Source organism: Squalius cephalus (genome assembly GCF_949319135.1).
Source record: "Squalius cephalus genome assembly, chromosome: 13".
In the NCBI taxonomy this organism is placed as follows: Eukaryota; Metazoa; Chordata; class Actinopteri; order Cypriniformes; family Leuciscidae; genus Squalius; species Squalius cephalus.
The window spans coordinates 24868507-24883627 of NC_137134.1; the positions used below are offsets into that span (position 1 = coordinate 24868507).

At 37.7% G+C, this 15121-nt stretch overlaps 1 protein-coding gene across 1 annotated transcript; it reads left to right on the plus strand.

The window, feature by feature from the left end:
- Positions 1-6660: 6660 nt before the first annotated feature.
- Positions 6661-14870, plus strand: LOC307169693 (uncharacterized protein). Its single transcript, XM_079890448.1, has 3 exons — positions 6661-6741; positions 7687-7820; positions 12479-14870. The coding sequence occupies exons 2-3, from the start codon at positions 7766-7768 to the stop codon at positions 14218-14220; spliced, it is 1797 nt and encodes a 598-aa protein (XP_079746574.1). The 5' UTR covers positions 6661-6741; positions 7687-7765; the 3' UTR covers positions 14221-14870.
- The last annotated feature ends 251 nt before the right edge of the window (positions 14871-15121 follow it).

Consider the following 15121-nt stretch of genomic DNA (forward strand, 5'->3'; position numbering starts at 1 on the left):
AAACAAAGAAACTACTTCAGTTTTTGTATTTTGTAATGTCTTTGTAATAAACTTTGTCAGCTGAATTGACCTACACTATATTGACAAAAGTTTTGGGACGCCTGCCTTTACATGCACATAAACTTTTATTACATCCCATTCTGGGAAGGCTTTCCACAAGGTTTAGGAGTGTGTTTATGGGAATTTTTGACCATTCTTCTAGAAGCACATTTGTGAGGTCAGGCACTGATGTTGGACGAGAAGGCCTGGCTCACAGTCTCCACTCTAATTCATCCTAAAGGTATTCTATCGGGTTGAGGTCTGGACTCGGTGCAGGCCAGTCAAACTCCTCCACACCAAACTCGCTCATCCATGTCTTTATGGACCTTGCTTTGTGCAGTGGTGTGCAGTCATGTTGGAACAGGAACATCCCCAAACTGTTCCCACAAAGTTGGGAGCATAAAATTGTCCAAAATATCTTGTTATGCTGAAACATTTAGAGTTCCTTTCATTGGAACTAGGCCAGGCCCAACCCCTGAAAAACAACCCCACACCATAATCCCCCCTCCACCAAAATTTACACTTGGCACAATGCAATCAGGCAAGTACTGTTCTCCTGGCAACCCCCAAACCCAGGCTTGTCAATCGGATTGCCAGATAGAGAAGCGTAATTCGTCACTCCAGAGAACACATCTCCACTGCTCTAGAGTACAGTGCCGGCGTGCTTTACACCACTGCATCTGACGCTTTGCATTGCACTTGGTGATGTAAGGCTTGGATGCAGCTGCTCGGCCATGGAAACCCATTCCATGAAGCTCTATACCCTGTTCTTGAGCTAATCTGAACACCACACAAATTTTGGAGGGCTGTAGCTAATAGCTATTAAATCTGCAGAAAGTTGGTGACTTCTGCGCACGTTGCGCCTCAGCATGCGCTTACCCCGCTCTGTGATTTTACTTGGTCTACCACTTCGTGGTTGAGTTCCTGTTGTTCCCAACTGCTTCCACTTTATAAAAATACCACTAACAGTTGACCGTGGAATATTTAGTAGTGAGGAAATTTCATGAATGGACTTATTGCACAGGTTGAAAAACCTATCACTGTACCACGCTTGAATTCACTGAGCTCCTGAGAGCGACCCATTCTTTCACAAATAATTGTAAAGCAGTCTGCATATAGGTTCTTGATTTTATACAACTGTGGCCATGGAAGTGATTGAAACCCCTGAATTCAATGATTTGGCCCCTCCAAATCATTGAATTCAGGGGTTTCAATCACTTCCATGGCCACAGTTGTATAAAATCAAGAACCTAGGCATGCAGACTGCTTTACAATTATTTGTCCCGATACATTTGGCAACATAGTGTATCTCCTTCAAATTTTCTGTTCTCCTCAGAAGTCATCAATACACAAGGGCATTTATTTCAGAACACATAGAGGGATAAAATATGAATCTACAAACAATCATTACTATTATACAATTATTATTCAACATTTTTTACACTACAAATAAATATGCAATACAAAATGAGATAAGCTGAGAGACATTCACCATTTAATTCACTGTGTTTAATTCACTTATTCATTATTCTGCCTAACGTCTCCATTTGTAAGTCATTTTGAAATAGAACAACATAAAGTTAAGTGATAAGATTCGGATAAACTATTTCTACATTTACCTTCATTCATTTAGCAGATGCTTTTATTCAAAGCGACTTACAAATGAGAACAATAGAAGCAGTTAAACTAACAATAGGACAACAATATCGTTAGTCTCATAGCATAATTGCCTAAGTCATTCTTCTTGTTTTCCAAAGACATTGAAATATGACTTAGGCAATTATGTTATGACCCTTCCCAGTTTAATCTAACACAGAACGTGTATTTAAAGAAAGTGTTAGAAAGTGTTAAGTATGATTTATACTTCTGCATTGGACCTACGCCAGAGCCTCTACGCTGTAGGCTACGCGTTGGTTTTCATTTATACTTTTGCGTCGTTGTCTGCGTGGACGCGCAATTACACATGCAGAGGGAGCATGTGAAACCCGAGGGAGGGGTTCTAGCAGACCAATCACAGCGCTTGCATCGGCGTAGAATTGATGCGTTGTTAAATTTTTGGAGAGGTGCAATTCAGGGTGTACGCGCTGAAGTATAAATTGGGCTTTAGTATTAATGGATCAAGTGTTGCGGAAAAAGATGTGTCTTCAGCCGTTTCTTGAAAATGGCTACGGACTCAGCAGCTCTGGTTGAGTTAGGCAGATCATTCCACCAGCAGGAACATTTTTAACATTTACTTTCCTAAAATGCCTTCTAGTGTTATGATGATCAAACCAGAGCTGAGCTAGATCAAGTTAAACTATGCAAACCAAACTATCCCTTTACTGTAATTATGTTTATATTCTCATTATTTCCATCTCCTCTCGTGTCGTGATGTTTCCACTTTAATGATTCAACGTACGTTTTGTTCCCTTGAAAGGAAAATTCCTTATCTGTCAGTCACATTTGATTTAACAACAGGTGACTGACGAATTGGGATCTTGCCTAAGAGCTCAATCACCTTTGAGTGTAAATTAAAACAAGCCAATAGACTTTGGCGAGCGAGATTTGCATCGCAAACCACGCCCTGTGACGCGGGCATATATGGACTCGTGCAGCACTAATCCTTTAAGCTTTCACTTCAGAGCCAAGCATTTCCATTTGATTTTGCTCTAAAATCAATCTTCAACAGTGTTCTACAAACCCAGAAGTAGCGCTCCAGATGGTTTTGGTGTGACGAGTCAGCGGTGGTCGCCTTTCAAAGAGCATTTCCTCTGCATTCATTAGCAGTCTAAAAGATTTCCTCTGCATTCATTAGCAGTCTAAAAGAGTGCTTCCTCTGCATTCTTTGCAGTTAAACTAAAAGAGTTCTGTTCACACTCCAGGCTTTTAATAGTTTTGCATATTGTGCAGCAACCATTTCCCTGTGCTCTTTATTACTAAAAGAGCTTTTTCCTAAAAAAAAAAAAGCACAGGAGTCATTCCACCCATGTCTGACAGTCATGATCGCATTTACGCCCACATGAAGAGCCGACGAATACTTCCCCAGGTAAACGAAGCGCATGTACACAGTGTCCATAAAAGTAAATGGGACTCATCGGACCAGACGATGATCTTTCACTGCTCCAAGGTCCAGTTCCAACACTCATGTGCCCATTGTAAACTCTTTTGACGGTGGATGGGTCAAAATTTGGTAAATTGTGCCACAGTAGACTTTCTGTTGGCTCAGACCAGACGGCCCTCGTTTATCAGTGAGCCTTAGGTGCCCAACACCCTGTCGCCGGTTTATGGTTTGTCCCTTCTCAGACCACTGTTGGTAAATTCTCACCACTGCTGACTGAGTAACCCACAAGCCTTGCCATTTCAGAGATACTTTGGCCTAGTTTCCTTTCCAAAACAATTTGGCCCGTCACTCAGAACTGTGCAGGCCTATGGCACACCATGTTCTGTTTTACATTATTTATACTCTTTATACCAAACATAACATAAGAGGATGTTATTCTGGAAATTATAGGTTTAAGTACAATTACAATAAATTAATTGATATATTTGCACATATAACGATCATTGGTCAAAACATTGTTAAATTTGGAACATTGCAGCCAAAAGAGCTGGCTCTTAAGAATTCAGACAGGCGAGCAAGTTCGCCAAGCTCTGACCTTGTTAAAAAGCTGCTAACAACTTAGGCCGAATTTAATATGTTAGCTACAAATGAGGCAATTGTAGCATTACAAAAGTCTTTGTTTTACGGTGTGTACTTTATTCTTAACACCTTTTACCTATTTATTTATTATTCTCAGGTAAGGTAAAGAAAGTCGAATCTGACCTAAACCATAAGCATTCAAAAGGTACTTACAATTTGGTCAGAAGACTCCTCTGTGGTATGTTCTCATTAAAAGTCTTCCAGCATCATAAATCTAAGTCTCAGTAGGCAGATTTTGTAATCAATTAAATTTAATTGGTTATTTTTCTTTTTATAATAAACAAAAATATAAAGGCAAATAAAACTTCATTGTTTAAGTATAAAATACAATAATCACGTTTTGAATCAAAGGTGTAGTAAGCTCTGGGCTTCTTATCTTCTGCTTGGGGTTGCTTGTCCTCAGCTCTGGGCTTCTTATCTTCTGCTTGGGGTTGCTTGTCCTCAGCTCTGGGCTTCTAGGCGTCGGGGGCACTGGCGTATCAGTATCCCACGAGGCAGTCAGTTCATCAGTCTTTTATACTCCTGTTGTTTACAACAGGCGTTAGGTTGATACTCCTCCAAAGTTTCCCAGATCCTTCTCCAGGCAGGTGCAAGCGGTCCACTTTTTCATGTCCTTGAACTCCAGTAAACTCAACTAAGATGGCTGAGTTCATTTAAAGTTCTAGGAGTCCTCTAGCGCACACACATAATCACACTTTTCTGCTCCTCTCAACATGGGATGGCACAGTCACATATACATACATAACCAATTACTGTATCTATGCCAAAACAATATAAGCTATCTTTTACAAGAAAAATAAATAAATAACAACATTGAATGCAATGCATTATATCCAATACATTGGCTAAATATGTGTAACAAAAAGGCATCTATAATAAACAAGGAGGCGGGTAATTGCATTTTCTTGATATTATACAACATCTTACTGGAAGCATTGAGTTAATGTTAATGAGGCGATAATGGGAATAAATTATTATCTCATCAAATCCATCAGTTTCTTCTTCTCATCATATTACTCATATAGCCTCCCCTTTGGCACCACTGTGGAGCCCCTTGTATTATTCAACAATTTAGGGATTTTTACGTCACTCTTTATTGCTCTGCAAATACAGCTGATGAATCTCTTTACGATAGATTTTTCCAGTATATAATTATTCCACATCTTGATTCTGATATTGCTTCTAAACTGGAGGAGCCCATTACTTTGAAGGAAATGAAGGAAGTGAGGAAGTAAGGAACAAGGAGAGAGGAAGTTTCCTGAGGAGTTATGAGCGAGGATACACAGGTGTATCCTTCCCTCTCATCTTAAGGGGGTGAAGCTAAGACACGAGGAAAAGAAACAAGGATGCACAAATAGGAAATGAGGAACACCCTATATGTCATTTCCCTCATTCCATGCATTTCGGGGTCAACTTCCTGTTTGATACCTGCCCCGCCCACCTATGTGTTGTCACACCATTGAAGGCATCCAATTTTGATTTTGTGATCTCACAGCTAGGGCTAAAAACGACAACAAAAAATTAGGTGAGTTTAGGTAACTGTATAGTTATTCTGTCCATTTGACCTTATATCCCAATGTAACCTTTGGCTAAAAGTACTTCACCCGACTACACCACCTAGGTTATTTCTCCACCCAGGAAAATAAAATATACCCCAAAAATAGTTAAACCAAAAAAAAAAAAGTTACAATAATATGAAGGACCCTGCTGGTTCTGATTGTACTGAAGACGTGGAGACGTGACTTTCCAAAATTATATAAAAATGTATTTCACAAAAAAAAAATCATAATTCTAAAACATTCTAAAAATAGATATCTTGCCCAGTTTACCAATTAAATACCCACAGTTAATAAGAGACCATAATAAACCCAACTTTAACAGAAGGGACAAACCACACAGCAAATCAGTGAATAAAGCTTCTTAAAGCAAGTGATAAACAAAATAATGGAACAAAAAAACAAATACACTCCCCCCTCATGTTAAGCTTCAGTATCACATTCAACAAGCATTCACATGTGGATAGACTGGCAAAGAAACTTATACCAAAAAGAAAAAGGGGAAACAAATATGAAAACAATCAAAACGACATATTTAATTCACAAATAATCATTTTTAAAATCGTTCAAGCTGTTTTTAAGGAACCAGACTACAGGTGTGTTAATTTAAAATAATAGCCCAAAAGTAAAAAATGTCCAATACTTCATCACATATCATGCAGACTGATAGGGCAGAATAGTCAAATTCCTACACACCAAACGGAGAAAAATGACGTCACACTTAGACATTCTTTTTATAAAGCCACTAGAACCTAATGTATCTCCGTGATTAGGCCGAACAGGTGTGCTCAATTTCAAGACGCGGGTCAACGAAAGTGGGCGTGTCTTCCCATTTGAGGTATATGCAACCATTAAAAATGAAAACCTTCTAATGAGCCAAAACGAATATTATGAGACTCTCAACCTGTCACACCAATAACCCTTAATTGATCCTACAGGTTGGTGTAGTGTATGTAATTTAGGCAAACGTAGGCTGAGTGTCCCTTTTCACATTTTTCCAGGTTTCTCAGAAGCGGAAGTCATCATTGGGTAAACATATATAGTGGTGAATGAGAGACTACATTATTTGTGTGCTCCCATTTGCTTAAATAGCAAAAGAAACCTCCACAATAGTGTTTTCACAACTTTAAAAAAGAAGAAAAAAGTAGAGAAAGCTTGATAAAGGCAGTCAGAAGAGAGAAAGATGTCAATATTACCCCGTCTCTCCCACAGCCGCTGTATTAGAAACACCCTCACAGCAGTGCTAACTATTGTTATTTAATTATTTGATGCAAAGGTAATATAATACAAAGTATACTGTTAGAAATGTACATACCTTTTTTTGTAGAACAAATTTAAAAAACTGGGTCCATGGTCCACCCGGGCGATAGGTGGCGGTAATGCACGTGGTGTCTGCGACCCGCCATACAACAAGAAGAAGACGTCGCCACTAATATCGCCATCACAGCGTTAGCCTTTTGAGATAAGGTAAGCAGTTCACGGTGCTTCGTGTGTTTATACAATTATATAAAAAACGCGCAGCTTGTTATAGCAACATCTTACAGTGTATTTTCTGTAAGTTTTTCATCTGCTACAGAGCTATTTGTGCGTCTTTTCTGCCGTCTGCTGACTGACATAAACATAGCCTAGCAGGCAACGATGTGATGAACCAGTGTTAAATTAATTATGACCTGAGAGATTATTGTGTGTTTTTGTATGTTCGTCTGTATGATTGTTTCCATGTTTGGAGCAATAATGGTATTTACTGATATGTCAATTGATCAAAAGTCAAAGTATGATCTTGTGAGGGTAGTTAATAGGAGAAGATATTTTCTTTTGTTTGTTATTTTTAACATTAATATCTATTTCTGACACGAAGAGGCTTTTCAGCAGCTGTTACTTTAAATCCATCGCAAGAGGGAAGTCTGAATATGGAGAAAGTTTTACATTGTAAGCATAAAAATGTTGCTTTGTCATGCTTTTCATTGTATTTAAAGAGCCTTGTTTCTGTACCTAGAAAAAAAAAATCAGCAATTTGATTGTATGATTATTTATTTATATATATATATATATATATATATATATAGGCCTACATATATTATTTTATGACTATGCAATTGAAGTCATAAACTATATTTAGGTTCATTGAACATATACTGCTCTATAGAAGTTATAACTGGTTAAATAATCTCACTGATAAGACTTTATAAGCAGGAGTGTTACAATTAACAGCTGCTCAAAAGCCTCTTGAATATAATAAGATTGACTCACAGACAAAATATAGATATGTAGAATATGTGAACTTGTTTTAAAACTAATTAAATAACTTTATATTTCGATAGTTCGGTAGATAAACACAAAAACTGTGCTTAAATTTGCATAAATTTGATAAGTGACTTGTTTTTGATTTTAGCTGTTCTGCTCCTCCCACAGTGATTCACCAGTAAATGCTGGAATATTCCCAGCAGCCTATAAGTGAAGACGGTAGAGTTTGTGAGAGAAAATTGAAAACATGAATGATCCAGAGTTCTGCAGAATAAAGGAGGAAGATACTGAAGAGCAAATAGGTTGGTGTTTATTTTTGATTCTTCAATAATGTTTCATCCCGTATAGTGTGTCATAGTGGACGACAACCGACGCCACGTCTGCGATGCTTCACGACATCACGACTAGCATGTTTAATTTTTTAACGGTCCTCCATGACGAGTTCCGTCAAGAGTGAGTGAGTATGAGCGAGAGTGAGTGTGCGAGAGTGAGTGTGTGCCAGTGAGCGAGACGCGTGTGTGTGTGTGTGTGTGTGTGTGTGAGTGAGTGAGTGAGTGAGTGAGTGAGTGAGTGAGTGAGTGAGGGTCAGTGAGTGAGTGAGTGAGGGTCAGTGAGTGTGTGTGAACGTGTAGTCTGACATGTTTCTTGTCCACGACACGACAAGATTTTAGGAGTCAAAATCATGTAATCTGACACCGTGACTATCGTAATAGACACAAAAATCTTGTAATCTCAACCAGGCATTATTCATCGTGTCAGGCTGTCTGTTGCGATGTGTTCATATCGTGATGACGATGAAAATTCGATGTATCGTTCAGCCCTAGACCTGAGTGCTATGATGTGTTAAATGTTTTATTTTGTTTGTATTTGCTTGTTTGTATTATGATGATTATGTAAGTTGTTGTCATCTCTTGAAAAGATTTCATCTTCCTGTTTATGTACATGACATCATTACGCAAAGATTGATGTGACATTTCCCAACCCGACCATTCAATTATAAATTATTATTATAAATTGACTGTTTTACTGTTTCGAACACTGTTTTTTTTGTGTACTTTGTCAATAATTGATTGATTGATTAATTGATTTGTTTATTTTAAATTTGGGCTGCACCGATACCACTTTTTCCAGAATGAGTCCGATACCAATACTTAAGTTTTTGGTACTTGCCGATACCAGGGACCAATCCCTGCAATTCATTGCATTTGTAATTAATATTGGGTAGTGAAGCCAAAGAATATGAATCAAATTAGTTTAGCAAATATATTTTTTATTCAGTTATTCAGCCTAATTATGCCTGTTGAAATGTATTGTAGAAGCTTCTGTTACTTTCACGGTTCATTTTATTGCTCTATCATATATTATCTTTCATTTAATAGCATATCGCATATTTAGAAATACTCAACGCTAAGGATTTTTTTCTGCTGGCCCCGTTGGGTCAGTGGTTCAATATTTTTAGATGCTAATGAAACATCACAATTTTCAGGTAAAGAAATGGAATAAAGTAATATAATGTAACAACACTGCATTGTCTTCACTGTATAAAGTGAATATAGATTAATCCTTAATCAAAGTTACAAAAGTTATTCAGTCAAGAGCAGTGTTAGTTTTGTTGTTAGATGAACAATAAGGACAAAGACAGGAGAGTAGGTTTATTAGGCTGTGGTCACTTTAAGAGCTGCATGGATCCAACATACTATTACACACGCGTTTTCTTTCTGAACTGTTTACATTCATTTCAAACAACCAACTATGGGTGCTTCTCATTACTCAAATTGATGCTTCCTTTACTCCACGCTCCTCCGTCCTCCAGCCTGTGACACCAAAAAAACAAAGTTAACCATCTTGAAGGACATCTCAATTCTGATTGCACCGCAAGCGAGGAGCGAGGGATGTGGAAGCTTCCAGAAGAGCTATGAGCGAGGGAACACGGGTGCATCCTATACGAAAGTCTTTCTTGTCCAAAAATCTGACGCACATATAAAATCTCCCCTTTATGTATAAAATCTGGCTTCACATCCATAGTATCCACATTGATTTTTGTGAGCTGGACTGTGCAATACAAGGCTTTAGCGCACATTGTTTTATATCATGCCAATTTATAAATTATAGTGATTTTAAACTATAAAGGACTGGCACGCTCTCTGAGAGACGGTCTTCAGTCAGTGCGTGCTCAACCAAAGCACACACAAGTAGCTGCCTCTCGCGAGCAGTGTTGGGCAGTAACGCGGTACTAGTAACGCGTTACTGTAACTCAGTTACTTTTGACAGTAACTAATACTGTAACGCATTACTTTTTAAATAAATTAACTCCGTTACCGGTACCATATGGTGCGTTGTCCGTTACTTTTTAAAATTAATTATGTGCGGCAGACCGGCAGTCATGGCGAGTCAAGGCAAGAGCAAGGCGAACAAAAGCGAGGCGAACGCCGCGAGCGCCCTTGAAAGTGCGCGAGAGAGACCGTTGGAGAGCGCGCTCGGAAGTGCGCGAGAGAGACCGAATGTGTTCGAGCATAATATAGTTTGTTTATAAATAAATTACACACTTCAGCATTTGAATAATATCTGTAGCATATTGGTATCATCTGCAACGTTTTAATTAGTTTACATATGAAACAAAACTCCAAAATAACCTGCAGAGAACGTTCCCAGAACAAATCTGGGGCAATTCCACGCAAAACTGTCACATCCATAACGCCAACTCAATACCATGGCATTGAGTTGGCGTTATGGATGTGACAGTTTTGCGTGGAATTGACCTCTGACCGGTTGTGAACACGTGCGGCAAACACGACTAGAATTTGGCTTAAATAACCTCTGATGGTGAAGTTCTCTGTAGGTTATAGAAATAACCCCCCCCCAAAATTATATTGTATTATTATTGTTTATTTTGGTACATTGTTCAGTATTATATTGAGAGCACATTTTGTTAAACTGCTTACTTTCGTGAGGAAGAAAATACTTCAAGTAGGCTATACAGTATGTCTAGTTGTAAAGTGGTGTGAGTTTTATTTTAATTTGCACTACAAAGAGTGTATGTGTATGTATATTTTTTATTACTGTTTATTTATTTTTGGTACATTTCTTAAGAAGCATCATTTATTTTTAGACTTATTTCTTGGCCAGTTGTTGACTGTGCAATAAATATTAAAAGTTCTAAACCTTCTATTGTTTTGTTGTTCCTCTATAGTAAAGATAACATTTTAATATTTAAGGTAATAGGTGTCTCTCACAATGTCCCACACCAAATTAACATTAAAATAGTGTGAATTAGTGTACAATATTTTATAATAATAATTTATTCTATTTAGTGTCCATTTAATTCATTTAACTTTTTTTTTTAAGTAACGCAATAGTTACTTTCCCTGGTAATTAGTTACTTTTGTAATGATGTAACTCAGTTACTAACTCAGTTACGTTTTGTGAGAAGTAACTAGTAACTATAACTAATTACATTTTTAAAGTAACTTGCCCAACACTGCTCGCGAGTGTCAGATTTTCGCGGCCTATTACTCATAAACATTAAAATACATACACGGTTATGTCAAAATGCCCGTATTGGCAAATATTCGCGTCAGATATGTGAACGTGAACAGCATGTGTAACAGTTAGTGCTGTCAACGTTAATGCATGCAATATTTTTTGTCCAGTTTAACGTGTTGAAATATTTAACGCAGCATCCGTATTTTCTGTCATCCTTTGGCTAGTGTTACATTATATGATCACACTCTTATTCATGCAAATGCATTTAAACCATTCAAGCGTGACAAGACAAAAGAGGACGCGCTGTCTGTGAATGTCATGTTTATGTGACACACACGGCACACAGAAAGACGCGCACTGGGATCGTGAGCACAGACAGTGCGCCAGAATCGAGTTCTCTTTCGCGCTTGAACCAACAATAACACACAAATATGCCAAGTTTTGTCAAGTATCCTCACAAGAGCAGTCTTAAATGAGTTAGTCTAAAATGAACGTAAAGAATTGTGAGAGAATGAGACACGTGAGATCTGCGTCTCTGTCAGCAGCGGCAGATCTTAAAGAGACAGCAGCCACTAATTCTGTCGTTAAAGTTAATCAAAGAACAAAGGTAACAGAAAATCTCACTGCTCTTAAGAATTTTTGTAGCTTTAATAAGGATTTATCTATATTTAGTTTATAATTTATGCAGAGCAGACTGTTTGATAACTATTAAATTTCTGTATTTATAGGTAGGAAGGGCACAGGTAAATATGACATTTATTATGGGTTTATGTGAGGATCTTAGTGACTGCAGCCTTCAAAACCTGCTACTTTCTCCTATTGGATGTCTGGATTATTATTAATAATAATAATCAAACAACAAAAGAATATGATTAATATATGAATATATTAATTAATATATTAATATATTAGGATTAAGAATAGGAATAATCAATAGAAAAGGATTAATCTGTATTTAACTTGCTCAGTTATGACTATGCCGAGTTATTTTATATTTAATTATTCAATTTCTGTGTTATTTTTACTTGAATGCTTCTGTTAGACTGACCTGAAAATATACAGTATTGTTTAATTTGTATCTTTACTCTACTGTATTTATTTATGCTACTGCTTCTAATGTTTATTCATTCTTGTTTTACTACGGACTATTGCAAAAAAAAAAAAAAAAAAAAAAACTCATAAAACATAAATACATTAGGAGAGCAAACATTTTGGTGAGATAACTGTATTTCTTTTTTTTTAAATATGTATAAAAATGCCCCCCCCCCCCACCCCCTACCCAAAGTTAATGTTTAAGTATTATTATTTATTTGTTATTTTATCGTGGTATCGACTTTGGTATCGATTATTGTGTACTTTTGGTGGTATCGGTACTGACTATCTACTATTTTGTCAGGGTTCTCATGTCCTTTAATTTCACATTTCACTTTTTTTTTTTTTTAATGATTTGCTGAAAATCTAACTTTTTTCATTTTAGACCTGATAGAAGAGAACGAGGAGGTTTCAGAACTGATTGAAGGGGGGGATAAACATCATATCAAAACTGAAGAAGCATCCGTGAGTCCCTCATTGAACAGAGAAGACAAAACAAGTTTCACTTGCCCACAGTGTGGAAAGAGTTTTTCATGCGAGCAAAATCTTAATCTTCACATAAAATTTCATCGTGGAGGGAAGCTGTATGCATGTGATCATTGTGATAAGAAATTCAGAATAAAAGGAAACCTTGACGAACACATGAAAACCCACTGTGCAGAGAAGCCGTACATATGTGATTACTGTGGGAAGAATTTTGCACAACAAAAAATCCTTGACGAGCACAGGAAAATACACACTTTAGCGAAGCCGTTCTCATGTGATCAATGTGGGAGGAGTTTCCCATATCAAGGAAACCTTAACGATCACATGAGGATCCACACTGGAGAGAAGCCGTATTCATGTGATCAGTGTGGAAAGAGTTTCTCACAAAAAGGACACTTTAAGCAACACATGAGGATCCACAGTGGAGAGAAGCCGTATTCATGTGATCAGTGTGGGAAGAGTTTTGCACGAAAAGGAAACCTTAATGTACACATGAAAATCCACACTGGAGTGATGCTGTACACCTATGATCAGGCTACAAATAGATTCACTCAAATAGGAAACCTTAACGTACCCATGACAAACCATACTAAAGAGAAGCCATTCATATGTGATCAGTGTGGGAAGAGTTTCACACATAAAGGAAACCTTAATGTACACATGAAAATCCACACTGGGGAGAAGCCGTACACATGTGTTCAGTGTGGGAAGAGTTTCAGACATAAAGGAAACCTTAACGAACACATGAAAAGACACACTGGAGTGAAGCCGTACACATGTGACCAGTGTGGGAAGAGTTTCATACATAAAGGAATCCTTAACGAACATATGTCAATCCACACTGGAGTGAAGCCACACGCATGTGATCAGTGTGGGATGAGTTACGCACGAAAAGGAGCCCTTAGGGATCACATGAAAATCCACACTGGAGAGAATCTCCACACATGTGATCAGTGTGGAAAGAGTTTCATAAAGTCAGGTGTTTATAAAGTACATCTGCTTAGTCATTCTAGAGAACGAGTATATAACTGTGACCAATGTAGTAAAACATTTTTTAGGCCAGATTTCCTAAGGGACCACCGGAAAGTGCATACAAAGGAGAGGCCTTGCGTCTGTTACTTGTGTGGAAAGGGTTTTCGTAATATGACTGCATTAAAAATACACCAGAAACGACACAGTGGTGTGAAGGATCATGTTTGCGCCGAGTGTGGGAAGCGTTTTTTTACAGATGGTGCTCTGAAAGTGCACCAGGCAGTTCACACTACTGAAACACCTTACAAGTGTTCACACTGTGACAAGAGATTCAAGAGGTCAGAATATCGGAGAATACATGAGAAGATCCACAGTGGACAGAAGCCGAATCACTACCAGAAACGACACAGTGGTGTGAAGGATCATGTTTGCGCCGAGTGTGGGAAGTGTTTTTTTACAGATGGTGCTCTGAAAGTGCACCAGACAGTTCACACTACTGAAACACCTTACAAGTGTTCACACTGCGACAAGAGATTCAAGAGGTCAGAATATCGGAAAATACATGAGAAGATCCACAGTGGAGAGAAGCCGTATCACTGCCATCCATGTGGAAAGAGTTTCACTCATTTATCTACTCTAATCGGACATAAAAAGAAAATTCATGCCTAAAATTACAATAAGTTAGATTTCTTATGCTGTACTTCCAGGTGTGATGCTGTGTAGTTTTGCATCAACATTTTTTTGATAATTGATTTTATCAAAAATTATCGCAACAATTAATTAGCTGTTCGTTGATTATTTCACAGATTAATCAGTAGCCTTTGATTGATTATTCAGCTTTTGCAGTTAGTTAAAATATTTAATTTTTTACCCATTCTAACTAATAGATAAAACAAGGAAATCCCTTCGGGTTTTGAGAATGTCTAAACCTCGAGTAAACTGAATGTCTTTCTGGTTTTCTGTCCTCCTCAGACGTCACCAATATGCCAACTGCTGAAGGATCTAAGCAACTCGTGTGTGTTACTTTACAGTTTTTCACAATTACTAAGACACTAAACCCATTCTCTGAACCAAATTCTCAATGGCCTAAACCAATTTGTTGAATAAATTCCTCTTTCTGCAAAACCCTGAACAAGTTCAGGCAGTTAGACACTATTTGCAAATCTCATGCATTCTTTTTGCAAAACTCTTAACATACTTACTCACTAAAATACATTGGACTATTGCATTTGTTGCAAAACGCAGGCGGTAAAAAGTCAAACCAACTAAAACAGTTGTCATCATTTACACATAACGACTCAAATTTGTTCACACTTGTTTCTAATGATGTGATCAAACCAACTGTACAAAATATAAGGCAGATCTGTTGAACAATGGATGAAAACAATCTGAGAGGAAGAGGTGAAAGAACACATGTAATAGATGGACGAGGAGGAAGAGGATGAGGACTAGAAAGAACGAGTGTTGTCAAGGCTGAATCCGTCAGTCCAGAGGATTTTTCCCTTTGCTTGGAAAGAGACAACATTGTGGACAGAATCAATAAAATACTATACCTGCAGTACGGGCGACC